This window comes from Toxotes jaculatrix, chromosome 8 (genome assembly GCF_017976425.1).
Source record: "Toxotes jaculatrix isolate fToxJac2 chromosome 8, fToxJac2.pri, whole genome shotgun sequence".
Classification (NCBI taxonomy): Eukaryota; Metazoa; Chordata; class Actinopteri; family Toxotidae; genus Toxotes; species Toxotes jaculatrix.
In genome coordinates, this window is record NC_054401.1 from 23,205,099 (window position 1) to 23,232,740 (window position 27,642).

At 42.2% G+C, this 27,642-nt stretch overlaps 1 protein-coding gene across 5 annotated transcripts in view; it reads left to right on the forward strand.

Moving 5' to 3' along the window:
- The window catches only part of LOC121185668 (vacuolar protein sorting-associated protein 13B-like), a 362,080-nt gene that overhangs the window by 79,027 nt on the left and 255,411 nt on the right, over nucleotides 1–27,642 (forward strand). For all 5 annotated transcript variants that reach the window (XR_005894381.1, XM_041043972.1, XM_041043973.1 and 2 more), the window contains exons 18-19: nucleotides 5,125–5,259; nucleotides 6,036–6,215. Coding sequence is in view for 4 of the 5 variants with exons in the window: in XM_041043972.1 (XP_040899906.1) it covers nucleotides 5,125–5,259; nucleotides 6,036–6,215 (315 nt within the window). In the remaining variant the exon portion in view is untranslated. The remainder of the gene's footprint in view (nucleotides 1–5,124; nucleotides 5,260–6,035; nucleotides 6,216–27,642) is intronic.

The following is a 27,642-nucleotide window of genomic DNA, read 5'->3' on the forward strand; positions in this document are numbered from 1 at the left end:
AAAAACATTGTTGTGACTACATTTTAGCTGTTTCTCTTAACTGAAAGAGCTGTTTGATGGTTAAGACCTGGTTTTAAGGTTCAGGTTAGAGTTAGGTTAGGGTATGGGTAGGGGTTAGACGTTTAGCTGTGATGGTTAGTGTGTGTGTGTGTGTGTAGACACTTGTTTTGCTCTTGTCTTGCTCTTGCTGTTTTCTGTCTGTCCATCCAGCTGTACTGTGAGTGTTCTTTAGTTAAGTTTGTTGACTGTGTGTGAGTAGGTGTGTGAGACTTACCTGTTGATGGGCCTGTGTGTGTTTGTGTTTGTGTAGTTATTTAGCAATGGAAGTCATCACATCTCATGTAAGCTGCCAAGTCCCCATTCCATTTATCTAAAAACAGCGGGTGCTGCTACCTGAAATGTGAAATGCATGTCTTCCTGCAATTGCCATAATCTGCTCCAGCGTTAGGGCACAAAATTTACTGGAACTGCTTCCATTTATTGACTGCAGGCTGTTTATGTGAGTTACTGGTAGAAAGCAGCATAATGGAAATGGGTTATAAACATTCAATGCATTCCTGAACGTTGCGTTTTTTTTTAAAGTCCTCACTATCCTAAGAATCAAGTCCTGGTGGTAGAAAAAGGAGATTTTGTTAAAAGTGATAAGTCCCCCTGCAGACTTGTGTTTGCCCACTGCCAGAGCTGCTCTGTTCTCAGCTTTAACTGCAGGACAAACCACTCACCTTGTCTGTTTTCCTGTCCCACTCTCCCTGCATGTGTCTGTATTTTTGCTGTGTGTCAGTACTAGGCAAAGTGCCAGCAGACCTCCTGCTCCTACTTACTGCTTCTACTTCAGCCCCTCCTGACTTGGGAGAGACAGTTATTGTTTCTACATCAGCACTTAATGGCTCAGCTGGCTGCTTTTGGTCTACCCAACTTGTCAGTGTCTACCTCTTTCTTTGTCAGCCCCCTCGCTGCTGTGGGCCCGTTGCCAGACCTGGAGCTTTTAGCACTTTAGGTTCTCTTTCTTGCTCTGTCTGTCTTTGTCTGTCTACCTGCCCATTACCGTTTGGTGATAGTGTACATCCTCTTGTCAACCAATCGTCATCACATATAAAACTGATCCTTAATGCATTAATCTGTGCCAGGGACCGGTTCTCTGGAAAGCAGCGGAACTTTTCACTCATGTCTATAATGTGGCTGTGTGGAGTGGAGGTGTATTAACTTCAGAATCAAAACACAGATATAATGGCTGTTTTAGCTGAAGTCACAATCTTTTTCCCAGTCTGCTTCGACATCGACAGATATTATTAGTTCTTTTCACACAGACAGGAGACCTTCTTACTTTCCCTTCTTCATCTTTTATCATTTCCATGTTCCCATGTGAATGCCTTGGCTTATTCATTTAAAAAAAAAAAAAGTTTCCACAGTATCAGAAATAAACATTGCTGTGTATCTCTGTGGTATTATCAGGAGTGTTTTGTGAATGCAGGCTAATACAAACATTGTGCTTCTTGTTTTAGAATGTGGTTTTTCCTGGTGTAGCGTTGTAGGAAGACAGCTTTCCCATACCATTCTTCAAAGAAGTGAGAGCAGGACATGTCGGAATGTGTAAAACATGGCTTTTAAGTCTGCAGATGTCCTATACACGCACACACACGCACATATTGAGACGTGCACGCCAACAATTGAGGTATGCAGAAAGCAAAAAAAAAGCAGCCTCCACGTCCCATGCTGCCCCATCAGTATGTGTTTTCTCTTTTTTTTTCTTTTCCTCTCTATTCCTCAGTATTTCTTTACTGACTTCACATCCCTCCTTCATATTTTCCACACACTCCTCAGTGTTCAGGATGGCAAATCCAGCTGCCCACGGTTGCCCTCGCAGTGTTTGATGGAGTGCCGTAGCCTCTGGCCCCTAGCTGTGCGGTTATGTACTCCTTGCACCTGCCCTTGCTTGACAAGTAACAGCACCACACACGTTCACTCACTCAGTCACTCAGCCACACACAGAAATGCACAAACACACATGTCCGGCTGTAATACGCACACTACATAATGATTCACACACACACACACACACCAAACTGAATACCACTGTTCAAGCCAACAAACTACCAAACCCTTGTGTTTTTCCTCTTCCTGTGTACCCCGCTTTTTTATAGTCCGACAGCTGGACAAAACATTGTCCAGGGCCCCCACCCTCACCCCCTACCCCCTCAACAACCACCACCCCAGCAGGTGTTCTGTGCCCTTTAGGACATCTGTGTGGGCAAGGGGGATATGTTATAGTGATACCCCTCGTGCCATTTATCAAAGAGCAGCCAAAGTAGAGGGAACGGCCCCTGTCATGTTCCAGATTGGCTCGGACTTTTAACATCTCCATCTTTTCCACAAAGAATGAAGGAATCAGAGGAGCAGTCAGTCTCTGTGGAGGCCAGCTCATCACTGTTGCGATCATTTCTCCTTCAGTACTGTTGAAAAAGGCCAAATGTTCACTGGATCTGGTTATCCATTCTCCATTAAGGTAGATGGGTCATGTGTTTTTAGGCTCACTGAGGCACAGTCACTAATATGGCCAAATGTCTGCTGCGGCCCTTTTATGGCAAATGTATGTAAGCTATATTGTTTCCAGTGGGAGAAGGGAGCTTAGCTTTATGTAGTGCCTGTGTCATTTTCTATCTTTCCCTCTGGTACTAGATCGCATCAAATAACCCAAATATCTGTCTCTGTATATATGTGTGTGTCTGTATGTGTATGAGCTTGCACATATATGCATTTTATGTTCTTTGGTAAACAAATACAATGATGACTAAACTCATTTAAAACACTGAGGAAATAAAGAAAATAGAATTGAATAGAATGCTTTAACAGTTTTCTGAAACAATATGTGACACCATGGGCTTATTTTTGAGTTGAGTGAGAACATCAAGAGGAACATTTACTGTCTCTCCTCTGTACGTGTATGTTCTCAAATCAAACACACACAAAGCAATGTAAGAGAGTGAAGGCGAGTCAACAAACAAAATCATCCTTGTGGTCTTAATTCTTAAAACTACCAAGACAGAACACCTTGTTTGGATTCTGGGAGGAAATGATTCACATGGAGCATTTCCACACATACAAAACTCTTTTCCTACACACGGAGGGAAATGGAAGAGAAGCAGGTGACTAAAGCTGCAGAGAGACATGCAGCACTGTTCTGTTTAACCTGCAGATATATTGGGTGGTAGGCAGGGAGACAGACTGAGGGTTATTAACATTCCCATCTTGCATCTGGGCTGATAGAGGACCCCTCAGACAGAAGGTGAATAAGTTGCAGGGTAATTTGTCTGAGAGAGGGAGAGGTCAGTGGTTATGGATTTTAGCAGTTTCCAGTAATTCCCTGGGTTAAATGTGCTGTGTATACGTCTCTATTTGACTCTCACCCTTATTAAAAACTGCAAACAAAAATGTGCTATTTTCTGTGTAAAACAACCCACCCACCTTATCTTTATTTCTACATCTAGATTGTGGATTAAATTTGAACAGTAATGATTTGAGCCAGAGAAAGGGGAGAGTAGAAAAGGTGGAGCGAAGGAAGAGGTTGGGTGGAACAGGTGGAAGAGTTGAGTAAAAAGAAATGTAAATGGCAGACAGGAAGTCCTTAGATGTCCAGACCATAGTTTCAGGGACTGTTGCCAAATAATGACCTGTTGTGCTTTTATATCCTCTCTGTTAGCACCACTCATCTATTCCTTATTAATGCAAAGCCTCCTCGCTCACCAGGTGGCAATAAATCAGTTTCATTTATTTATCCATTTCTATTCATTTTTTATACTTATTTTTATTTAACTTTTTTTTTTTCCTTTTGAGCTTCTCTTTGCTGTTTGTTGCTGTTCTCTGACTTGTTGATCTCCGTATCACTGGGCAAGCATTTGACAGAAAAAGCCCCACTCGGGTTGTAAACTCAGTCAGAAAGTGCTGTGGACACTTTTAGGAAATGAAGTGCTATCACTATAAGAGGGGATTATTCTGAGAAGTAAAGCCTTATTGGAACAGGTGATGTAAGAATTTAATGTGATTCCCTCGGACAGTTCCAGCTCACTGGAAGAATGTAACGTGATGGATGGATCCTCCTCTCCTCTCTCAACAGGCGGTTTGGCAAAGAACCCCCTTTACTCCACAGTATCTTTCCGCCATCCAGTTATTTCTCCCTCCTAGTCCTGTTATGCGTTTGAAATAGCCTCTCACCATAGAAATAACATTGACATATCATAATGGCGAGTATGTAATTCCCCCCACTCCTTACCACAGTGCAAACAGTTTCATTTTGGAAAGATGGCAGACGAAAGGTTCCTCCACACTAGACTGCCGTTAAGAGAAATAATCATAGAGTGAGGAGCACTTGAGGCTCCTGTGATGTAATGCTGGTGTTAGGTGAGTTGTAGTTGACACTGAGATGGATACAGGCATGACTGTATTGGATATTCTTTTGGAAAGATATATCCTTTATATTGGCCTGTTACTCATACACCTAATATTCCCTGTTATTGAACCTAAAATGTTCAAGTCATTCTACTCGGTGGATTTACTGGGAGCTTATAAAACATTTAGACAAACACTTGACAATTTAAGGGGTTTTATCTCTTTTAATATCCTTCCTGGGCACAACATGGCTACATGGCTGTGATGCTGGGACTTTGCTGTAGTTTATCCAAAGTCCCATCAGTATACTGTAAATGTTCTCACAGGAAGCTTTCTAAATCCAGAGGAATAAAAAGTACAAATAAATGGTGCCCTTTGTAAGTTTTTTAGACCCTGTCAGGTTGAAGTCACAGACACAAGAACACACATAAAAAAAAAAAAATAATAATAATAAAAGGAATTTTAGCTTTGGGGGACTGTCTACTTATGTTCTTTTACATCTTCCTATGATATGCAATTGCCCAGAGCTTAGATAAACACAACACACTTTCCCCAGTGTTGGTGATATCTGTGTTTAAGAGCACCTTGTTTCTCACAACTCTGGGAGAGAAAGAAAGGGGTCAAGAATAATTAAAGGCCAATCAAGTGTTTAACGAAGCCACGGCAGCAGTGTTTACACCTGCCTGACTGCACTTCATTTGCACTTTGGTGTTTTTTTTTTCTTTTTTTTTTTTTTATTAGGTGTGAAATCTCTGGGCCCGTCACCGACTCTCGAGGGCTCGGTCCAAAACCTGGAGCTGAAGTTCTGCAGCCGTGCGACGGTGAAATGCGCCTCAGGAACCGTGGGAGCTGTAAAAGTGTGCGCCAGGACCCCAGGTGTGTGCAGCTGTGCCCTGTTAAAACTTTACTGCCTGTGTAGGAGGGAGAGAGTGAGACCGACTAGACTCTTCTTTTACTTTCTTTAACGTATACTTTTACACTCTCAGTCTCTCTTCTTCTCTTTCTCCCCCTCAATCTTTATCTTGATTTCTTTCCCGCAGCGTGATTCAGTTGCTGTTTTCTCATGGGGTACTGTCATTGAGCTCTAGCCATGTGTTTGATGGCAAGGATGTTATTGGAGCTAGTGTCAGCACAGAGTTCACAAGGTCAAACTTCAGACATGATGTCAGGCAGGTGAAAAGATGTAGTACAGCTGTCAATAGAGAAAAAGTAGTTAGTCTTATATCAAAATGATCTAATCTAAGGGGTGTAATGTAAATAATGCAGTGTGTTGTACATGTCCTTCATGTTCCTGTGCTTTACTTTGGATGTTCCATATTTTGTTTGTTTTGAGACATTCTAGTATATTTTTCACCAAATTCTTACGGTGTCAAATGTTGGTTGACAGACTAATTGCAGACAAATGCTGCAATTTGCTTTAATGTAGTTACTTTATAATTAAAAGCCTTTATAATGAAAATCTGAGTCTGGAGTCACAAGGTGATTCTAATAAAAGGGTTTTTTTGAACCACTCAGAACAAGCTCTTGCTTTTATATCTTTGTAACTTCTTGGTTGCAGTTTAAAATAAGACTCTCTGATTTGTGAATGTGAATAATTTTGATAACTGGGAAATGATTCACATATTACTGAGCCTTTACTTCTTGTCTCACAGGTTCGGGAGAGGGGGTGAAGGAGAAGCTGGTTCCTCTCATTCAGGGCCCATCTGACACCAAAGAACTCCACATGAGCCGCTGGCTTAACGAAATCCGCAAGCCTGAATCTTTGCTCGCCCCTGACCTGCTGGCATTTTCTGTTCTGGTCCCTCAGCAAGGAGACAATTGCAGGAACTCAGGTAGAAACTATTGAAATGTTCTCCTCTCCTCTCCTCTCCACTCTTCTCTTCTCTTAAGCAGTTTATATTTTAACTCAAAATCCTGTTTTGATATATGAGTGCTTCTTAGCTCATTGTGGTTCTGTTGTTTGGACTTGTGACAGGCACTGGTAGTCCATATTCCGTCTCAGTTTTTGGTGATCTAATGCAAGAGCCTCGGTTTGTTTAGATGATTATATTTTCCTCCTTCCCGTAATGTCACACAGTGCCCCCTTTCAGTAATTTGTTTAGTATAACTGATTGTTTAGTAAAGCCAGTAAGTGTTTTCCTGTCCAGTATCCTCGAAGCAAGGTTGGCAGCTCAGCGTCTCTGTACAGGCAGCATGAGTTCTCTAAACAGCAGTTAGTCTCTGTCAGCACTGGGCTGAGCTGGCTAACAACAGCTAACCACTCGAGGACTGCTGCTGAAGCCTGCGCTGATGTCAGGTTGCAGTATGTGATTGCGTCCTTAGACCACAGATTATGTTTCTGGTGTCAGTGCGAGGGTGTGTGGGTGTATGCCTGTGTGTGTTCACAGGGAGGGAGTGGGTTTATTCAGTAGCCCCTCTAAAAAAAACTAAAGATGCAATTCAGATTCCAAAGCTCAAAGCGCCGTACTTCTTGATTTAGTAAGCTGGATGTTTTAATGGCTACAACTCAGTGCATCTCATGTATCTACAGCAGTAGCCGGGTTTCTCCTCATCTATTCAGTACGGTCTCCAGTGTTTTTTCAAGCTTTCTGTGAGTGAGGCCATGAATATCAGCATGTCATCACAAAGCTCTCCTCCCCACCTGCAACTACAGCTAGTTCTCCTAACAGACAGTCCTACTGAGCTCCCAGGTAAGATTAATATCTTTGGAAGTAGGTGTACTCGACAGCCTCTCCTACGTTATGGCCTTAAATTGCGGCCCAAGTCTCAAGAAGTCTACAAAAGGCGAGTTTTTCAAAGTACACTCAGGGCTGTTGCCTCACAACCCCTTCCTGCCCATCAGCAGACACAGGAGAAGCCTGGGGTGACTCTGTAAAACAATACACCTCCAGCACATCCAGTACTTGTTTTTAGAGTTGTCTTCAGTCACAACTGTACATCACTTTTAATACAGGGCTGCAGAGATTCATCGTGTGGCCTTGACTTACGTAAACCCCCTACGCTGGGCCCTGAATCATATCAGGCCCTTACACTTTAAACATGTCAGCGCTGAGATGGAGATAGAGCTGGCCTCAGCTGGCTTCAGACTGTGAGGAGAAGATACAGCTGTAGTTTAGGGTGTAGTGAAGTAAAAAGATAAGTACAGTTTAGAGACAGTGGATTTGGGAGGTCATCCCTAACCAGGAATTCCGTTGGAGTTTGAATGTCACCCAGTCAATCACTGTCCCGTTGCTGGTGGACAGAGCGCCAAGACACTGCTATAAATTGAAAATGCAAGGCAGGGAAAAGCTTACATTTCACAGGCAACTCACAGTTTGATAAATGTGAGTGCTCACAGGATAAATTTTCAGAGAGCTGCAATGACATAAGAGTAGATTTTAAAAGCAACGTATTTCTGACAAGGGGTTGTTCCACCCTTTACAGCCTCACAAACATACACAGATATTTTTAGGAACTCTGTTAAGCGCACAAGCCTCAGTCTGTTACTTTGATTTAGAGAGTGTATTATTTCAGCAAAACAATGGCTCATAAAGACAGTACATATTTTTGAATATTAAAACCTGCTCTGAACACAAACCAGAAGACCGAAAAGAAGCGAAAAGAGGGCGAGAGAGAAAGAAGATGAAGGTGAAAGGGAGGTGGGGGGGCTGACTCCCAGAAGCACTGGATATATCTGCAGCAGATGTGGTGCAGTGGAGGCCTGCACTCCTTCTCATCACTGCCTCAGTACCCCCCCCCCCCCCCACCCCCCCTTCTGTGTTTTATTTTCTTTGTGTCCTGCTTGTTTTCGTTCAGTCTTTCGCTCAGTCTGCATCTCTTTTGTCTTTTAACCTTTTTGATTTAATTTAATGTCACAAATCAAGAATGTTCATACTTTGTTTCTCTCCTTTCTGTTCTCTGTGCAGATGTCTTTGTTCCTTTGTTTCTGAGCAGTCTGACAAGAGACTAATTTATCACTGGCTGGCTTTATCGTTGCATTGATTTGGTACAAAGGAACCGAACTTGATGAACGAAAGAAATGTTGAGCATCTCCATTTTCGTACTTTCTGTTATATTTTGAACACAACGCCCTGCAGAACAGCAGAAGCACGCACGCCCTGCCAGAAATCTTTCTTTTATCTACAGTATACCTGTCAATGCAGTCAAAGCTGGAGACGGCAGTGTGGCTTGACAATAACAGTTTCACCAGACTGGAACTTTTCTCCCTTTCTTTCTTTGTGTATGTGTGTGTGTGTGTGTGCACACTCGCTGCTGAAGGAAAATCTTGCAAAGTTAGTGTGTCTGCACACAGGCATTTTTGGGTGTCTACTTATAGGTCTGTGTTTTGTACGGTGGTGAGACTTACATCAAAGCTTTTGGTCAGTCCACATGTCCCATGTCCCTGCTGTCAACCAGTGGGTGACTGGGAGGCTGTTAGAGCAGCGTTAATGGAATGATGGATGCACCGCCTCATTTAGCCAGAGATGAAAAGTGGAGTAGCACCATTCTAAATGGGCTGCACCCTTTTCTCCCATAGGACCAGCTCAGAGGTCCAACATTTTGTGATCATGACATTGCTGAATTATTGGAGCTCTTGGCCTTGACATCAAAAACATTTTGTTCATCCCATGTGGCTCTGTTGATTCCATTTAGCAAATTCGTAAAGTGTGATCATTATACACTGAGTGTAAGGCTGAAGTGGGGGGGGGGGGAGCTGACTCCTTACACCGTAGACATACTGAAAACATTAAGATATAATGAGCCGCAATCAACTTTTATATTCTATTTTACATTTGATTAGTCGCTTCTGGTTTTTGTAGGGCAGCAACATAAAGCACAGCAGTGCCGTGGGATCTGTCCACCCAATTCTCAAAGCAAAATATTTACTTAAAGAATAACGGGAGAGATTATTGGTAATTGACATCAAGCTACCAGTGAGTAGTCAGTGAAGTGTTTGAATCTACTGTATATGCTCACACGCCATGGTGCTTTCACACACATAAACCTTCATTTGTACTTGAATGTTTTGGTGTATGTGCTTGACTGCTGCCGATTGTGAGTCCAGAGGAGCCTTGTGTTCAGTGTTTCCCCACCGGTCATGTATGTGTGATTTCTGTATTGTCTCATCTCTTAGAGGTTGTGACAGGCTCTGGAAATCACCAGTACTTTCTTTACGGATCCATTAATCCATCTCAGAAGCCATTTCTCCGCGGCTTACTTTTTCCCTTTTTAGAGCTCAGAAGTCACTATCTCTGAGGTCACTTTAATACAGTGTATTTGGTCAGGCAGACAATTAAATTCTATACTAACAGCCAATCGCACAACACATGCCAAGAGCACTTGTGTCCGGGCCTCTTTCTGTGACGCAGTTGTTAGCCTGAAATATTTTTAGACCAAAGTTCAAAGCACATTGAGGAATGTTAATTTGCACTGTGCTGAAGTAACCGTATTTTAACTAATTGAATGCACGGTCCGGCAACTTAATGCAACGTTGACACGTTTTAATTTTCCCTCTATCTTTCGCTCTCTCTAATCCTTTCATGCAATGTTAATACACCAAGGAGATGAGTTGCTTTCAAATATGGCCAGTGACATCTGTTTTCTGTCTAATTGTTTACCAGTGAATTAAAACGAAATTCCAATTTACTTAGAAAATGAAGAGAGGGCTGAGTGGCTAGGGGTGGCGGTTGGAGGGAGTCCCTCTACACTTGTAGAACTCCTGCGGATCCAGGCTAATGTGTTTTCATTTAACAGAGTTGAGGTTGGAACATTCTAATAAATTAAGCACAATTAAAGGCGTGGGTTTTAACGCAGAAGAACTGAGCAGCTCCGCTTTGAAATGTCCTCTTTTATAGATCCAAAGGCGCATAGTAATTTCATATCTTGCCGTTAACCCTTTGCGTTACAACACAACAGTCCCAGATGATTTCTCCTAATTGAGCAGTCATTCCAGATGGACCCAGCACTGATCAGATTTTTTGGCAGTGGCAGAGTCCCGCGACAGCCAAATATTCTCCCCTTTTTCTTTTTCATTTTCTCCCCTTTTATAAGAACCAAACATGATTCATGTGCGTGCTCTGATATGACACAATGAATAATGAGAAATCAATGCCTTTATTAAATAACATGAAAAACCGAGAGAGGGATAGAGCACACAGAACACAGAAGAAAGGGAGGCAGCTATAGGAGGAGTCAGACTTGTGGAGCTCAGGAGGTGAGGTGCGTGCTGCGATCCAGACTGGCAGGCCTGATCAGAAGGGCACAGGTTAGTCTTCCACATGGACCCAGCTGACAGCCAGGAACCTGTTATCCTTTGCTAGCACACACTGGGATTGATGCCTTGAGTGGTATTAGATCTATAAATTATTTGTGAATGTAATCAGAGTAGAGCTGTGCTTTAAGGATCACTAGGACTAGAAATCCTTGGCCATGTCATTCATGCTACACTGCATGTAAATTATCAGTGCTACTCAAGAGACAGCTTGATCATTTTGATCCCTGGACAGTGGCTGGCTGGCTGACTATCCTCCTTGGCTTGGTCTCGGGCCTGTCACTGCTGATGGATGGGAAAGACTAAGGGGGCCTTGGACGGGGCCAGTATGAGGGAGTAGAGGGCTAAAGGGTGTGTGAGGAGCTGGGGTTTATGCTGAACTTCAGTGCGAGCAGCAGCCTGCAGGTGTTCCTCCCACCCTCCACCACCATGACTTGCACCAAAGGAGGAGGGACCAGCGGGTCGGGTGGGCTTTATGATCATAGGGAAGACAAAAAGAGAGGGAGAATAAGGGATAGCATGTGTTTTCCCCAGGCACGCCAGCAGCTGCAAGACAATGATTTATGCTTTTCTCAGAGCTCTGGGATCTCAAAATGTTACATTTAATCAAGCACACTGAGAGCAGAGCAAATGTTAAAGATGTTCCCTATAAAACCCTCCAGTTTTGATCTCTTTACCATACCATGGGAGCTGTGGGAATAGGGGAACAAAGTGATCTTTAATCTTAATTTAAACATATTGGGGGAAATTATGAAAGCTACATGGAATTAATCCTTGGAGAGTTCCCCAGGCGTTGTAATACTGAACATATTTAGTTCCCTAATAGATATAAAAGCTGTTTTCTCCTCAATTACCGTTTTTATATTAGACAGATGGATGGAAGAAAGTGTTTATGCAGAATTAAGTCTAGCCTTCAGCACTGATCTACTCGGTTTACACTGTAACATTGTCAGTATATATGTATATTAACATTGGCATATTAAAATGCCATGTATGCGTTGAAAGTTTTTCATCCAGTTCAACTTCTCACTCGAGTTGTTATCTAAAGTTTTGCCATCCACACTGAAATACCAAAACAATGAAAAAGTCTGCCTGAATCTCATGTGAATGTGCTGTATTCCAGATCACATGAGTCAAATGTTGGATTTTGAGAAGCTGAGTTTTCCTTTTTAAGTAATCTGTTTTCATTGGTCAGAAAGGCCAGCAACAGTCTTCTGCAACAGAATAGCAACGCTTTGATTTTTAGTAATAGACAAGTACAGTAGCATCCCATTTAATGTTGACTTTTATGTAACCTTTTAATGGGTTGCACTGACACCGTAGATGGGGTGTGAATTTGGGGGATCTCCCTTGTTAGCCTCCTCCATTACAGTCTTTCAAAGGCCTGCCGTACTTTCATACATCCATCTATCATGCTCTTTTTCACTCCTTTGCATGTGTTCACTCACTCCATTAAGTGTTAAATCAACAGTCTGGCTTTGTCATGGGCAGCAGCTTGATGGCTTTAAGCTGCTGGCCTGAACTTTTTTTTGGCTGATAGATCCACAGTAGACCAAAAGGTACTAAAAATAAGTTTATTGTTCATGCTTGTGAGAAAACGCAAGAATCAGATTATTTAGCTAATCTTATAAAAGTGAAGCAACCAGCTCTGTAGCTGTTGGAACCTGACTGAGCTTCATTTGTTGAACACCTAACAGACAAAAATCAGTTTCACAGGACATCTGAACAGTATATACAGAAAGTACAAGTATGCCATGCAAAGGCTGCTATTTAAAACTTTTGCAGCAGACAGATTAAAATGGATCCTCAGTCAGTTTTATATTCAAATGAGGTACGTGAAAGTACACCGTAAGATTGTGTTCCATTTGTTTATTTGTCTAAGCCCCCTGTAACTTCCTGAATAATCTGTTAAAACTTCAAGGCAGCCGCTCTCATCATGTCTCGTCAGTCAGTGTGTGTGAAGCCGAGCAGGTAATGTGGAGATTAGACCCGAGGGAACCCACTCAGAATTGGCTTTTAGGGTCAATCACGGCCCATTACTGGAGCTGTTCATCTGGGAAGTGTTGAGCTACTTAGGACACTCTCACAGTGCTTAAAGCCTGACTGAAGTGTGAGGCTGAGGGGCAGACAAGGAGATGAGGGCTAAGGCTATCGACTGAGTGTGACTGAGGCTAAAGCTGCTGTTCGGGCTAACCTCCACTCTTATATGATATCACAGCTTCCATACGGCCATTTGCCGCTTGCCCTTACACATCCTTCCTGAGAACTATGCAGTTTATCTCAGCTGTAGATTCAAAATGGACAGAGCTTGGGTTTTGTGCTAAGACTGAAGAATAGATGAGTAAACAAACGACACTTTAAAGATCCCTGTGGGAAAGTTGGTCATAGCAACAGTAAAATAACAGAACACACCAGATAATGTACTATAAAGTGTAAATTGGGCACATTTACAATTTATAGTAGATTATTGATGACTGCACATTAAAAAAAAACAAAACCAGAAACATCAATCAATGAAATAAAAAAGTGGTGGTAATAAAGCAGGGATGCTTGGTAATTCTCCATCTAGGACATGGCTGTAGCTGCAGAAACACAGGACTGAGTGCAGCTTAGGGGAACACAGTGGTCAGACTACAGGCTTTTCTTGAGTTTGCTGTCAGTGTAATGCTACATGGTTTTGTGTAAGTGAGTCAGATAGAGATGAAGATTTAGTCTTTGAGTGTGAAGAGAGGTCATTCTGGGTCACTGCTGATCCACTTCTAAAAGCTGTGGTGAAGATAGAGCCAAGTCAGAGGGGGAGAGAGGGGGAGAGAGAGAGAGAGAGAGGGAGAGAGAGAGGTAGTTAGCCTTTATCACCATGTGAGCGGAGGAGATATGAGTTAATCAGTTTCATTAAGATGATCTCTGTTAAAACCTAATGGCTGCCTATAATTGCTGTAAGAGAGCCTCTTTTATCAGATTTGGTGTGAACTTTCCAAGACTAATCCAATACACTCGAAAATCGGTTTAACATTTTCATTAAAGTTGTTAGACAAGGTTTTGCCGTCCACGCTGAAATACCAAAAGAGAAAATCCAAAATGTCCAAATCTTTTGTGAATGCACTGTAAGCCTGAACACTCCAGACAACTACAGTAGCATTGCATTAAATGTTGACCTTTATGTTCCATTCAGACTCGAGACAACCCCACACCCACTGCACCCCCAGGGTTATACACTCCCATCATTTCAAATTCCGTTGTTACAGCAGAGTTATTGCGATCATTAATTACTAGTTGTGCTCTTTAGAGCAAGAAAGAGAATGAAAACATAAAGTTTCCCAAAACTCAAAGTACTTTTCCAGCTGTATCATTAAAGCTTCTTCATTCATCATTAGGAAGTACAGAGGGAAATAGTATAGTTTTTACCATTTTTGAAGCAGGACCATATTGTGTGTGTGTTGTGTGTTGTGTACGTGCTGGGGGGGGGGGGGGGGGGGGGGGGGGGGGCTCGCTGATAGTTTGCTAAAGTGGGCAGTAGTGATCCCTCGTTCACTGCGTAGAATACAAGCTGTTTGTACTTTATCCAGTTCTGGGCAGAATAGCAGGGGTCAATGTAGTTAACCTGATCTAATTGAATGTTGTCACTGGATCAAAGGTCGCCACATTCCACACACTCAGATCAAACATCACACAGCACAATCAAAACAATTGGCTTCCCCGGATCACCTAATCAGGGGCTTGGGGTTTTATTCTCACAAATTAGAGGGGATAATGTCCGGACTGGCTGTGGAAGGCCAGAACACTGTCTTTAGTTATCCGCATTCGGATTAGTTTAGTTAGAGTTAGTTGTACTGGTACATACATACTGTTTTTTCTCAAGTTTCAAACTAGCTAAATATACTTTTTGCACTTTTAAGCAGTCTGTGTTATAGTATACTTGACATAATTAAGTTTGTAAAGCAATTGTGAATGTTTTGATGTGCTTGAGATAACATTATTTGATTTAAAAAAATTAATTAGAAGCACTTTTTACTCTTCATGTCACTGATGATGTTTTTAATACCTTCTCCTTTGATGCTTCATGACAAACTGTACAGATATGCTGATGTGGCAGGCTGTGGTTTAGCAGTTGCCCCGTGATAGAGAATTTCCCCCTCTAATGGCTTCCCATCTTTGCTGACAGAGACAAACACTGATTTGTGGTGGCTCCCTGTTCATTTTACCACTTAGTTTATCAGTGTCACTGTGTGTCTGTGAGCCATGCTTCCTCCTTTCATCTCTCATTATTGCTGTTCAAGCAATGAGTGAGATCAGCCACCGCCTCCTCATAATATTAGAGGTTGGTTACTGATTCATACTCTGCCAGTCCTAAAGTCACATACAGGCTAACCAGAGTTCAGACAGATGCTGAATTGGCCTAGCAAAGCAGTATTGAAGCAATCTGGCTGGAGTTCTGTACCAGTAGCCAAACCAATATGTGTCTCACCGCTTGAGTGCCCATCAGAAAACACGCTGTGGGCGTGGGAAGGGTATGAGGAGCCCATTAGCTTCTTCACAGCTCAGCTGCCATGGATTGCCTCCTCCCTCCATGCCCTCCCCTTGTCTCTCCTCCTGTTCCCCCTACAGTACACTCCTCCACCTCCACTCCCCTCCTGTTCGCCGCTCCACACACACACTTTCCCATGCTTCACTGTTGCCCAAATCAGTGCACACAATGGGCAAAGCTTTACCACTCTTAACTGCAGCAGCACTGGCTCTTCCAAAGAAAAAAAATTTAAATATTAAAAGTAAGTGGGCCAAGTACAGGCCCACATAAAGTAGCAGTGGTGGGGATGAAGAGATGAAAAAAAAAAGATGAGGGGAAAGAGGAGTTGAAAAGCATTGTAGGGGTAATAAGGGTATGAGCTTATATTCTTGGAAATTTCTTTTGATACTGATGTGGGGATTATTACTGGAGCAGTGTTAAGATGCAATTAATTAAGCTAATGGTCGTGATGGGGGTTGCAGTGTGGGTTTGGGCAGGACGGTGGTCGTGGTGAGAGAGGAGATTTCTCACAACTCTGATAGAATGAAAAAGGCAAACTAATTAACACAATCAGCCGGTAGGAACCAGACGGGGGGTGGAGAGGGAGGGGGTTCAGTGAGGCTCAGTAAAGAATGGAATGTGACACAACCCACACTAATGTTGAATTCTCCCATATGACTGGCTTATTCTTACATACTCTCATTCACACACACAGAAGATTCTCAATAGTACCAATTACAAGGTCTTTGACCTCTTTTCAGGGTTGGCTTGTGTTCAGAAACACTGTTGGAGCCAGCAAAGGGCACACTTTTTACATCATCTGTTCCTTAGAGGGAAATAGAAGAGAAAAACACAAAGTCAATTCTGCGAGTTTATGTTTGCCATGTACCCTGGGCCTCTGTTGTTCACAGTGTATTTTTTTCTAACATCCAAAACCACTGTGATTTGTCCCAGTGACAGACAGACTGAAGAATGGCCTCTCAGAGTCTTCACTCTATCATCACACATTTATCCCCTAAATATGGAAGCAGTTCCCCCTCCTTAGAGTTCTGTAATGCTTCTTGTTTTGTATGCAGAGCTCTCATTTGTCTTCAGAGTCCCTCTTAGACCACACAAGAACGTCTTTTAGAGTAACAATAGTGTTACTGAGGGCTAAATATATGCAGGTTTAACCAGCTCACTACAGCAGAATGATTGGAAAGTAAAACAGATTTAAAGCTGCAACTTGTTTGTTTTTCAGGTTGTGATTGTTAAAAATATCATCAAATGACCAGCCAGCATGTCAAAAAGACATTTGTCCAAAGTTAGAAATCACAGTAGAGGGATTTATAACCTTGGTTTGGCTGGTTTCTAAACTCAGTCTCATGTCACCTTCATGTCATTTGGCCTCTGCAGCTCGAGCTTCGATGTATAACAGTGTTACCGGCCAACAGCCTGTTGCACCAGGTATGTGTAACTTCATATGTAGCTTAGTTTGAATATAGTGACGGATTCCACCGTACAAGTTAGTCACTCTATAAATTAAAATGTACACCTCCCCAAGCAGGTATAACTAACTCTTTAGAAACTGTTACCGAGGTGGATGAATTAGAACACACATCTTTGGGAGAGGAGAGCATCCTGCTTTCCTGGTAACCTGAGCCTGCATGTTTCTGAAGGCCACACGAGGTCTTGTGACTGGTCATTTTCAACTAAGCTAAACTTTTATGGCCAGCTGTCATTCTCTGACTCTAAGCACTGGTTTTTGTTCTCTGTTCCTTCTTTTCTCTTCTTTTACTCGTCTTTTTTTTCTTTTCTCTCTCACATCATGTAGTTCAGAGACAGACCCAAACAACTAACCTTGTGCCTTCCCTCTAACCCGTGTTTCAGATTTATCACTCAGTCTGGTCTTATCAGCAGCATCAGCACTCGGGGGTTATTGATGCCTGTTGCTTCTCTTTTACTGATTTCTTTTATTTACACAGGAAGCAAAAAAAGAGCTCTGTCCGAAACCAAAAGGTTGTCAGTTTATTGTGACTCATGAACATAGTTTTTGATATATCTATATGATATCAGAGAGAGAGAGAGGGAGGGAGGGAGGGAGGAAGATGGAGATGGCTCAACTTGGTAAAATACTCATTACCAAAACCGTTTTACCAAGAAACAGGATCTGGTGTTTTGAAAGCTGTGGCTAATGTGTCTGTACCCACAGACACCTCGCCTCTGTGAGGCCGAACTTCACAGCCGAGGTGCAGACTTTGTTCTGGGACCTCAGAGCCTCCTTTTAGCTTTGTGGTTGGCAGCACCACTAAGGCCTTGCTTCTGTGGTGCTGCTCAGGGCTTCTGACAGAGGGTTCATACAGTACAAACCTGCAGTGCCCGGTTTCATGTTTATATCCACAAGTGTATATAGTATTTGTCTGTGTGGATGACTTATGTGAACTATGAGCTGAGCTGTTCTGGTATCAAGATGCTGCTGATAGAGCTTCTAGCACTTTCTATCCAGCTGGGGGAGAAACGGACGTAAAAGCCTCTGAATTAGGGGGCACACTGGCCAGTAACCAGCAGGCAGCTAATTTACCTGATGGAAGAGGAGATGAAAGCAGTGGGGTGCATTTAAAGCTCCCTGTTGTCGTCTGACTGTGTGTGTGCTTATGTGTATGCATGAAGAACAGGAAGTGTGTCGGTATTTTTGTACCCATGTGCTGAACTGTATGTTAAACTGCTACAGATGGTAAGAGTTTCTGCTGCGCTCCTGTTGGTCAGTAGCAGCCAGAGGCTCCTGTACAGAGTTGAAGGGTTAAGTTTTTACCCCACTAACACACATTCATTGTTCAGAAAACACACACCGCTGCACGATGAGGCCTCCACTTCAGCCCCAGACGATGACAAGGAAGCATTTCACAAATCCACTGGTTTTTACTACTGCGAGCATCATAGTATCTGTGATCAGGCGTGATCATGCTTTATAATTTTAATAAAATGAAAAGATTCATTTACAATCCTTCAGTTTAGGAAAGACTTTAATTTCTCCTGAGACTTGGCAACCTGTGGAAATCTCATCTTATGGCTCCACAGCATTAGAGATGTTGACATGTTAGTAATATGTAACAATGAAAAGAATTAGAATGATAATAGATGAGTAGGTTTCAGCAAAAAAATAAAAGGAGGGGTTGAGGGGTTGGGGGGTTGATGATGGATAGCATGAGGAGAGGAAGCGAAGGCTGCTGATTGACTGCTGAATGAGTCTGCTCTGTTTTAAAGTGTCACAGTGAGGCCTGGTTTTTGGACAGGCAGAAGATCTCTGGCCAGGTGCAGACACTAAATCCAGTCTGCTTCTTCACACAGGGAGATAGATGACTAGTCTACATGTGTGGTGCACGCAGGAGGCCAGAATACACAGGGGCCTGTTACCTCAAACAGAAAATTGGATTTGACTGTGCGCTTACTCAATAATTAACACCTATGAGATATGGATAATAGATTTTAGGAAACATAAGTGCAGTCTACATCAGTATTTATGATTAAACGAATTGTAACTCTGATTTACTTTTGTGCAGTTTAAACCATAATGCAATCCACAGTGTGTGGACCCTGTTGTTACTCTTTATGTCTATTGAACAGCTTCTCCGATAACTTCTGGCCTCAGCATGTTGTGTTATGTGTGTAGCTAGTGATTGATTTTTATTGAGAAAATTAAAAACTGTTTGAATCGTGTTGTGACACAGCTTGATATCTAGTCATGTTGTGTTTTATTTCTTCATAAATTGTTTTCTACCATCCCATAGTTTTTTTTTTTTGCTAACAATACACTTTTTAGGGGTTTTAGATTTTAAGGGGAACACCACCCCTAGTGGATTTGATGGAAATCCATTTGGTGGACTAACCGTTAGTTGACCCCCATCCTGGTCAATATTACACTGGAGCATGTGTTAGAAATATTACTCTCTCTCTCAGGATAAGTTATAGTCTTTTGCTCCTTTATTCTTGCTATATCAACACATTGATCTAATTCTCATTTTCTCTCTGATTAATCACCATGTTTTGTGACTGCACCATTGTCCTCTTCATGCACTTTGCATATTTTTCACATGCCATCACTTTGCTGCTTGTTACAAATCATTAAAATTCAAAAGGAAAAGTCTTTTATCTGTGTAGACATGTGCTAATGCTGAGTTTTGTTGTGGTGAAAGTCTTGAAGTGGAACAGTCTGCACAGAGCCATTGTGCTTGCCTTCGTGTGTGTCTGCATGTATTTTGTGACACAAGTGTGTGTCCGGGTTTGTCTGCCTTTTTGTTGCTGAGCCTGGCGGCTCTTGTTAAGTTCTCCAACATTACAGGATCATTGAATCACTCTCACCCTTTCACTTTCATCTGTGTGTGACAGACACCCTGCCTTTATGAGACAGGGCTGAGACAGGCAAGGAAGCAAAGCGGTGTGTGACAGTCCTGAGAAGGTGGAAGGTACCTATAATGAACTAATAAGCCAGGCTAATCTGTAAGCCCTGTGATAGCCAACACTCTCCCACCACCTCTGCCACCTCCAATGTGTTGGTGACGCCTTTTCAGCGCCACTGCTTCTGGATCCCTCTTAGCCTCTGGGCCAGTCAGTCAGTCGCCCTGTCAGTCCAATCTTCCATTTCATCAGTTTTGTTTAAGAGGCTCTTTAATGCCCATTGATTAAGGTGTCAGAGGTCATACTGTCGTGCTTGTCCACAACGCATAGGGAGGGGTGTAAGGTGGGATGGTGGAGAGGAGGGGAGGGTGCCACAGTGTGATAAGACACAGACGGGGGGACTCAGTAAAGGGACCTTATCACCAAGTCACATGGTGGATTTATGACTCAGTAGAACTGTAGAGTTGCATGAAGTGCTTCATCAAGTCCTAGCAATAATTCTGATGCTGTGCTGCCTCAGTTGTATGCAAAAGAATTCCACATTTTGATTTTGGTTTTTGAAGTGAAAATAAGTAAATACAGTCCCTGCAGCACATGACATTAATAATGAATGTATCTTTCAGTTTGAATGCACTGATACTTTTTTTTTATGAGGTGAAGGAGTAGGCAAAAATTAAACAGCATTAATTCTGGCATGTGCACAAGTTCAGGCACCCTCCTACGCAAAACACTTAGAGCTCATTAAATCTTCATTGACTCATTAAGACTTATACAGTAGAATTGTCAAGAGTTGAGGAATTGTCAGCTGATGGCAGTTTTAGTGCCTGATAAATTCTCTGACACGACAACCATGGACTCATCTTAGCAACTGATTGCCCTGAAATGAAGCTAATCAATTCATAGATAACAGGGAAGACTATAAAAAGATATCAAAGCACTCCCAGCTTGAAATGTTCACTGTCCAAAATGTCATTAAAAAATAACAGTCAAAGGGAGCTGTGGAAGTCAAGACAAGACCTGGAAGACCAAGAACACTGTCAGATAAAACGGCACATCTGCCAGACAGAAAGACAAAACAAAACCCCCTTAGAACTACAAAGGACCTGCAGGAAGGTTTAGCTGACACAAGAGTGGTTGTGCACTGTTTTTCTGTGCAGAGTTACTTGCACAAACAAGGGTCTACATGGAGGAGACATCAGAAGAGGAGACCTCAGGAGACCTCAACTCTGACCTCGTCACAAAAGTCAACTTCTGAACCATAGAAAGCAACATCTGGATAAACCGGTGTGGTGGACAGATGAAGTTAAAAGTGAGCTCTTTGGCCACAATCACCAAAGGTGAGCTTGGAGAAAAAAAAAATCACTAGGTAGTTTGATGACAATAACTCCAGCTGTTAAGCACAGTGTTGGAAATATTCTGCTTTGGGGTTATGTAGCAGCCAGTGACACAGGAAACACTGCATGGGGAGAGGGAAGAAAACTGATCAGGAATTGATAAGATTTGGAATTGGAAAAAAAAGTAGGCCTACACCGGTTTTCAGCGTCAGTGCCACTGTTCTAGTATCTCTGAGTCTGTGCACAGGCTGTAGCCTGAGAGCTAGTTGTAGCAACAGTCTGTCTGCCATCATCTAAAATGGATGAATGCAGAAAATATTTGTACAACATTAATTTTCATTTGGGTTTTCTTAGTCAAAGGAAAAAAATCTGTTAAGCCTTCCTGCACGTTGCTAATGTTATGATAACATAGGATATTTACCCTCGGTAACGGATGTACTGCTCAGTTGGGAAGCAGTGGCACTCGTGCATAGAGTGTTAAATACATGGCATTCCTGGAATTTAAGCCCATGTTGCGTATACAGATGTTTCAGCATATTGCTGCTGCTTCCACCCTTACTTGAAATTACCATTTTACAGACATAGCAGTGTTTCCCACTGGTTGAAAATCTACTTTAACCTGTGGGTGGCACAGCGTGACTGATGTGCGGGCAGTTTAGAGAGTTACTCCAGGTTAATAATCAAGTGTAACCCAGGTTATTTTCTATAGCTACAATTTACTGATATCCCCTTAACACTTCACATGCAGGCTATCGGACACTACCTAGGCAGCAGCACATAGAGAAGCTCCTAGTCCCCACTCAGTTACTGTAGCGCACGCAACTCAGGCAGGTGTGTGGCCAAAAATTAGTTAAAAGAGTGAAAAGGCGTCATAATGTAAGATTTACCTCAGCTGACAGAGAGATTTTATCTCCGTCCACATAGAGAAACGCTGCTATGCTTTGGACAGTTTCTTTCTTCTTGTTGCAAGTTTCCAGCAACATAGACCCATGAGTTTGACGTTATTATTTTGCAACCCGTAGCTGTCAGAAAACATCAATAAAAGGCATCAATAAATGAAATCAATAAGCTTGGAGGTATACAGTTCTGATGAGTCGGACAATTTGAAACCGATTCTCAACTGGAACCAGTTCTCGATTCCCATCCCCAATCAACAACAGGACAGTAATCCAAAGCAGACCTCAAAATGAACCATGAAAAGCAAGCTGAAGCTTTTGGATCGGCCCTCACAGTCCCCTGACCTGAACTTCATTGAAAAATCTGTGGGTACATCTTAAACAAGCACTGCTCTTAAGGCAGCCTAAAAATATCTCAGAGCTTGAAGTGATTTGCAGTCTGTATTTCCTACAGACGTTGTATTTAAGTGTCATTTAAAAAAAAAAAGGAATTTACGATATGTCAAACCTCCATCTAGTTATTTAGGCTTTAGCACCTCACCTACCATGTCTACATTAGCAAACAAGCTCCATCTTGGTATAAATATAGGCTTTGCATCACAGCTTTTATAGAATATTTTCACATTTTACCAAACTGTACAAAACAGTAATCCTTGTGAAGGAGGAAAAGGAAAGATAGAGTTTCTAGCAGTACAATGTGTCCATTTGATGTTAAAGGTAAATCCAGCTAGGACAAAATATCTAAGATTGATAGAAACCATAGCCATGGTTCAATAAATCCCAAAACTAACCAAGAAAAATGACTGTAATGTCAAGTAAGTCTGACTCTGCCCAGTCCTATGAAGTCCAGCTCTCTAGCCTTGTAACCCTCTAACCTCTGATGGTCTGTCATTCTAGCCCCCTGCAGTGACAAGCTCACACTGCTGTTCACACCTCTCTTATCAGCCACCAATCCTTCTCTGCTATCAGCAACCTTCACAGAAGCTTCCTCTGTGGTCACAGAGCCCCGAAGCCACAGATACGCCCTGTACAAGAGAGAGGCAGCTTAGATTTAGAACTAAATTACGTTTCGATGGTCAGCACATGTATTACCATGTATTTTTTTCTGTCTGCCTATCTCCAGTGTAATCTAGTGTAATCCAGGGATCTGAGCTGAGACGGCCCTGTTAAAAAGGAAGTTGCCTTATTATGACATCCAACAGATCCCCTCAGCTGGTGCCCACACAGTAGGTGGTAGGGTGAACCTGTGGACCCAGAGCAGCCCGACAGAGAACTACCACGGTATCAGGGATGTAGAGGGCCATTTCAGAGACACTGCTGAACCCCTGCCCTTATCCCAGGTGTGAACATGGGGTCACCCGTGCCAGGGGAGGGAAAGAACAGCACAGAGCAGCAGGGTACTGGAGACGGTTGTCAGACAGACAGTGATTAGATGGTCTCACTCCGTTGGCTGGATGACACTCTGGATAAAGGAGCACAGCTTCTCTCTGGCTCACCTCTAGCTCTTACCACATGTTGTAAGGTGTTCTCATATATAGAAATAAATGACCAAATATTTAAAACCCGTTCAAGTTTCCTAGAAAAAAATATGAAATTCCTTTGATACACCACATTATGAGTTATTCTGTTTATCATTCTACACGTGAATGTCTACACATTAATTGAAATGCAATTGTTTTCATATTACAGTTGGACTCCTTATTTTCAGCTGTTTTACTGTCTTTAAAGAAATCTTTGGTTTCTCTGACTCAGGATTGCTCTGAGATTCCTGTGTGTTTGCATGATTGTCCTGCGCTGATTTGTTTATTGCCCACGCTTTGTCGGGATGACACAGCGCTGGGTGTGGTGAGTGCGTGCCCAGTTTGGTTGCGGTTTGGTAGCAAGTACTACAGTAATATTACTAGGCTTTATATGAGTGTGTGTCTGTGTCTGTGCTTTGCCACATGTTGCACTGGTCACTGGGCTCTTCATCCTTGTGGTTTGCCCATGGCAGGCTGCCATGAAGAAAGGCAGGCAGAAAGAGAAACAGTATGAGGCAGAGAGAAATGTTGAGAAAGCACTGGGGAGTTCAATATGGGGTATCAAGGCAGACAAACAGGCCAAGGCTGAGACATCTGGGCTGGCAAAATATCACACACATACTGTAGGAACTGGGAACTGGACAGTGTGTGTGGCAGAGATAGTATGAACCAGGGCAGAATGTTAGAACAAAAACATACAGGCAGTAAACAGAGCGTCTTTGTAGTGAAACGTGAAATAAGATTTTAAGTTTCCCATTAGCGATTTCTCCATTAGTGTCGCCCCAGAATTTTCTGATTCAGGACAGCTGTTGGTTTTATTTAGTTGCCCAGACAGTTGAGGCTTAAAGTGGTGTAAGCAAGTCCATAGATTAAAAGGAAAGATTCCACATAAACCTACACAATATGTGTGATAGGCCACAGATGTGACTGTTGTGGTTGGCGGGCAGTGGGACTGTCCAGGAGGTCATACAAGCTTGCGGTAGTGAGAGCAGTAGAACAGACTTCTCCTTATTGAGTGCATTCATGACCCAGCAGCCTGTGGTATCAGTATCATCTCCAGGCTTGTTTAAGGAACTGGTCACTACAGAGACACCAGGGCGCCTCCCACTGGGACCTGTGGTTTTACTCGGACAGCTCTCTGGGAGTCCAGTAGTTCCTGTTTGTGTGTGTGTGTGTGTGTGTGTGTATGTAGTCATCTCTGTTTCTGTGCACCACCATTCAAAGAATAGTGCTGGCTGACGGGCTTTAATATTTTTAGTACACTATCTAAATGAAGATTTGAGTGTTTGGTTTGCTAGAATACTGGGCTCCATCCAAGAGAGCTGTTATTTGTCAGATGATTCTGTTTACCAGTCAGATGAATCCTCAGCATTTTTAGCTTACAGGTGAGAGTTAGTTGGGTGGTCTTTAAATGGACTTCTCTTATTGAAGCAGCTTGGTTTTGTTTGACACTCAGTGGCCTTAATCTCAAGTGTTATTTCCTGCTCTCTCTGCAGTCGTATAAATGCCATAACCATCCTAAATTCTTTTCAAACATCAGTCTTTCTGCGTTCCCCCTCTTTTCCCTAACGTTTTCCCCCTTCCTCTTCCTCATCTCCCATTCTTTGACACTTCGCTCTTGCCTTATCTTTTTTTCTCCTTCTCCTCTTCCACCTAAACTTCCCTGTCCTTCCATCTCCACCCCCCCATATTCCCCATTCCATTCTCACTCCTCTGTAAGTTTTTAATGAGTAAGCCTCTCTGACCTTTTCCAGGTCCTTGTTACATCACTGCCCCCTTGTGGTGTGCTGTTCATAAGGTTGAGGACCCCCCACCCCCCACCCCCCACCACCACCACACACACACACACACACAGAGTGGTAAACCATGATGGATATAATGATTATTTCAAGTCCATTATCTTGGAATTGGTTCTTCACCCTGATGAAGCACAGTAAAGCAAAAACTCCAGTGTCTGTTGTTTTATTTGTTTAAAATGATTTTTTGCTAAGTGATGTACAGGTGTGTATGACCTTACAGAGGCAGTGAAGAGTTCAGGAGTTTTACTTACTCTCATGTAAGTCATTAATCCTGGATTTAAGGGGGAAATTGTGAATCAGCTCATTAATGCATGACCGCAACACTTACCAGACACATTGTGTTTGTATTTTTTGGTTGTGGTTACAGCCTCAGTTAATATCTCTGTGTATTATGTGATTTTCAAAAAAAACAAATATAAAATCCTTTTTTTTTTGGGATGACGAGGGCTGATCCATAGTAGCCAAGCAGACCAAATCACTGTTATTGTGAAAGAAATTAAGTGAACTGTTAATCACTGGAATGATGATCATTCTCTGACATATAACATAGACATGTTTTATTTCTCACTGGCACTGAGCCACTTTATCAAATGAAACATTTAGATTAGTGCTTTCAGAATCTGGAGGGAGCTCAGCAGTAGTTTACACAAGAGGAGGGGAGAGAGCCAGGAGCATTGGAATTTTTTTTTCTTTTTTCTTTAGGAAGTAGCCATGATCATGCAAATATCCACAGTCACTTTCCAAATAGAGCTGACTTTCACTCAAGCGAGTACACACAGGCACTTTATAAATATGCAAGATGGTTGTGTGAAATACTGATAAACACATCTAGCCTTGACTCTGTGTGTATGTGTGTGTCTGTGTGTGCATGCGCACTCATGCAAGTTGTGTAAATGCTGGAAAGCAGAAGGAATGTGGCCATTCAGAGGTCCTCTCCTCTACAAATAAATATTTGGTGATGACAATATTGGAGATATGTTAAACATGAGGAGGGTAATTTTCTAGTCAAATAAACCTCTGCTCTGGTGCTGGTGAGGGGGGCACAGATGTGTCTGTGTTTCTGACAAGCTGGAAAGAAAGAGAGAATGATGGAGATAGATAGGCCGAGGGAGCAAGAGAGGGAGAGGCTGATATACACTACTGGTCCAAAGTTTTAGAATACCTCCATTTCTTCCAGTTGTTCCTGAAATTAAAGCATAAAACAAATAAATGATAAATATCTGGGAATCACCAATCTTAAATCCTGAATTTAATCAAATTTTTTGACTCATCCAGCAGCTGAACACACTCTTGATGTTGTTGCTGCAATGGAAATCAAACATTGTTCAGAAAGTTTGTTCCAACACTGTTGCCGAAGTTCCCACAAATGTGTTGCACTTGCAGGTTGCTTTGCTTTTACATTCAGTCCAGTTCATTCCAAACCAGCTCCATGTGGATTAAGTCTGGAGACTGTGCTGGTCTTCATCATGTGAAGCCACTGTCTGGTTCTGGTTCTGTTCTTCTAATGTTTTGGTTCATTATCTTGCTGAAGGATGAAGCTCTGACCAAACAGTCTCTCTTCCTGTGTTACTGCCTTTTTCTCACTGTTCTATCAGAAATACACAGCACTACTTCCTGCAGTACAGTGTTGTTCTAATAGGAACAACACCGTTTGTTCCATTCATTTTCAATGTGTGGGGAAAGAAAGAGAAATGATGTGTGAAAATAGGTGAAGTTCTCTCAGAGTTCAGGTGTAACTATCTAGACTGTGATTCAGATCTTCCTCCTTCAATATGTCTCCTAAATATTAGACAGAGGAAAATTAGATTGTCTCTCTACTTCTATAAATTTGTTCCTTACGAGCATTTGGTCATTTTTGTGTATCTTTATATAATTAAACTGGTATTGCTGATAAGAGATCAAAGATTAAAAGATGTTTTTCTTTTCCAATAAATTTTGTGACTACAGCCACATTAAGTGAAAAATATTTTATAGTGTGTCTCCTTCACCAGATGCGGCCTTGCGCTGGTCTTTGGCTGATATTTATGAAAGTGTGTCTTCAGAATGATTTTATTTACAAAGCCATTTACAAAGCCTTTTTTTTTTTTTTTTACAAAATATGTGAGCACTGTGAAATTATCACAACCTGAGATCACAGTACAGAGTTCAAAGTGAAATTACAGCAGTATTTCATGAAGTCTGAACCAGACATGACTGGAGAGTCTGGTGCTTATGTTGTGAGTTCTGGAGTGTTTTCTCAATCTGGACCTTATTTAAGTGATGGTGTTTTCTAATGTCAGGTAAATTCTGTGATTCTTCCTCACGACCTTATTGCCTTTGTGCTCTACCACAATTTACATCTGACATTTGTACCCTAAGAAATAAAATATTACAGTTCCACTTTATGTAACATAGTAATGCCATGTTTTTTTTTTAGTTTAAACTGTCTTACCTCTTATCAAACTATGGTTAATGACCATAACAGGGCACGCACCCTCCTCCAGGTCTTTCCAGGGGGTAAGCACTTAAGCACTCCAGGGCAGGTGAGACATGTAATTCCTTCAGCATGCCCTGAGACTGCCCTGCTACTGCCCAAACAACCT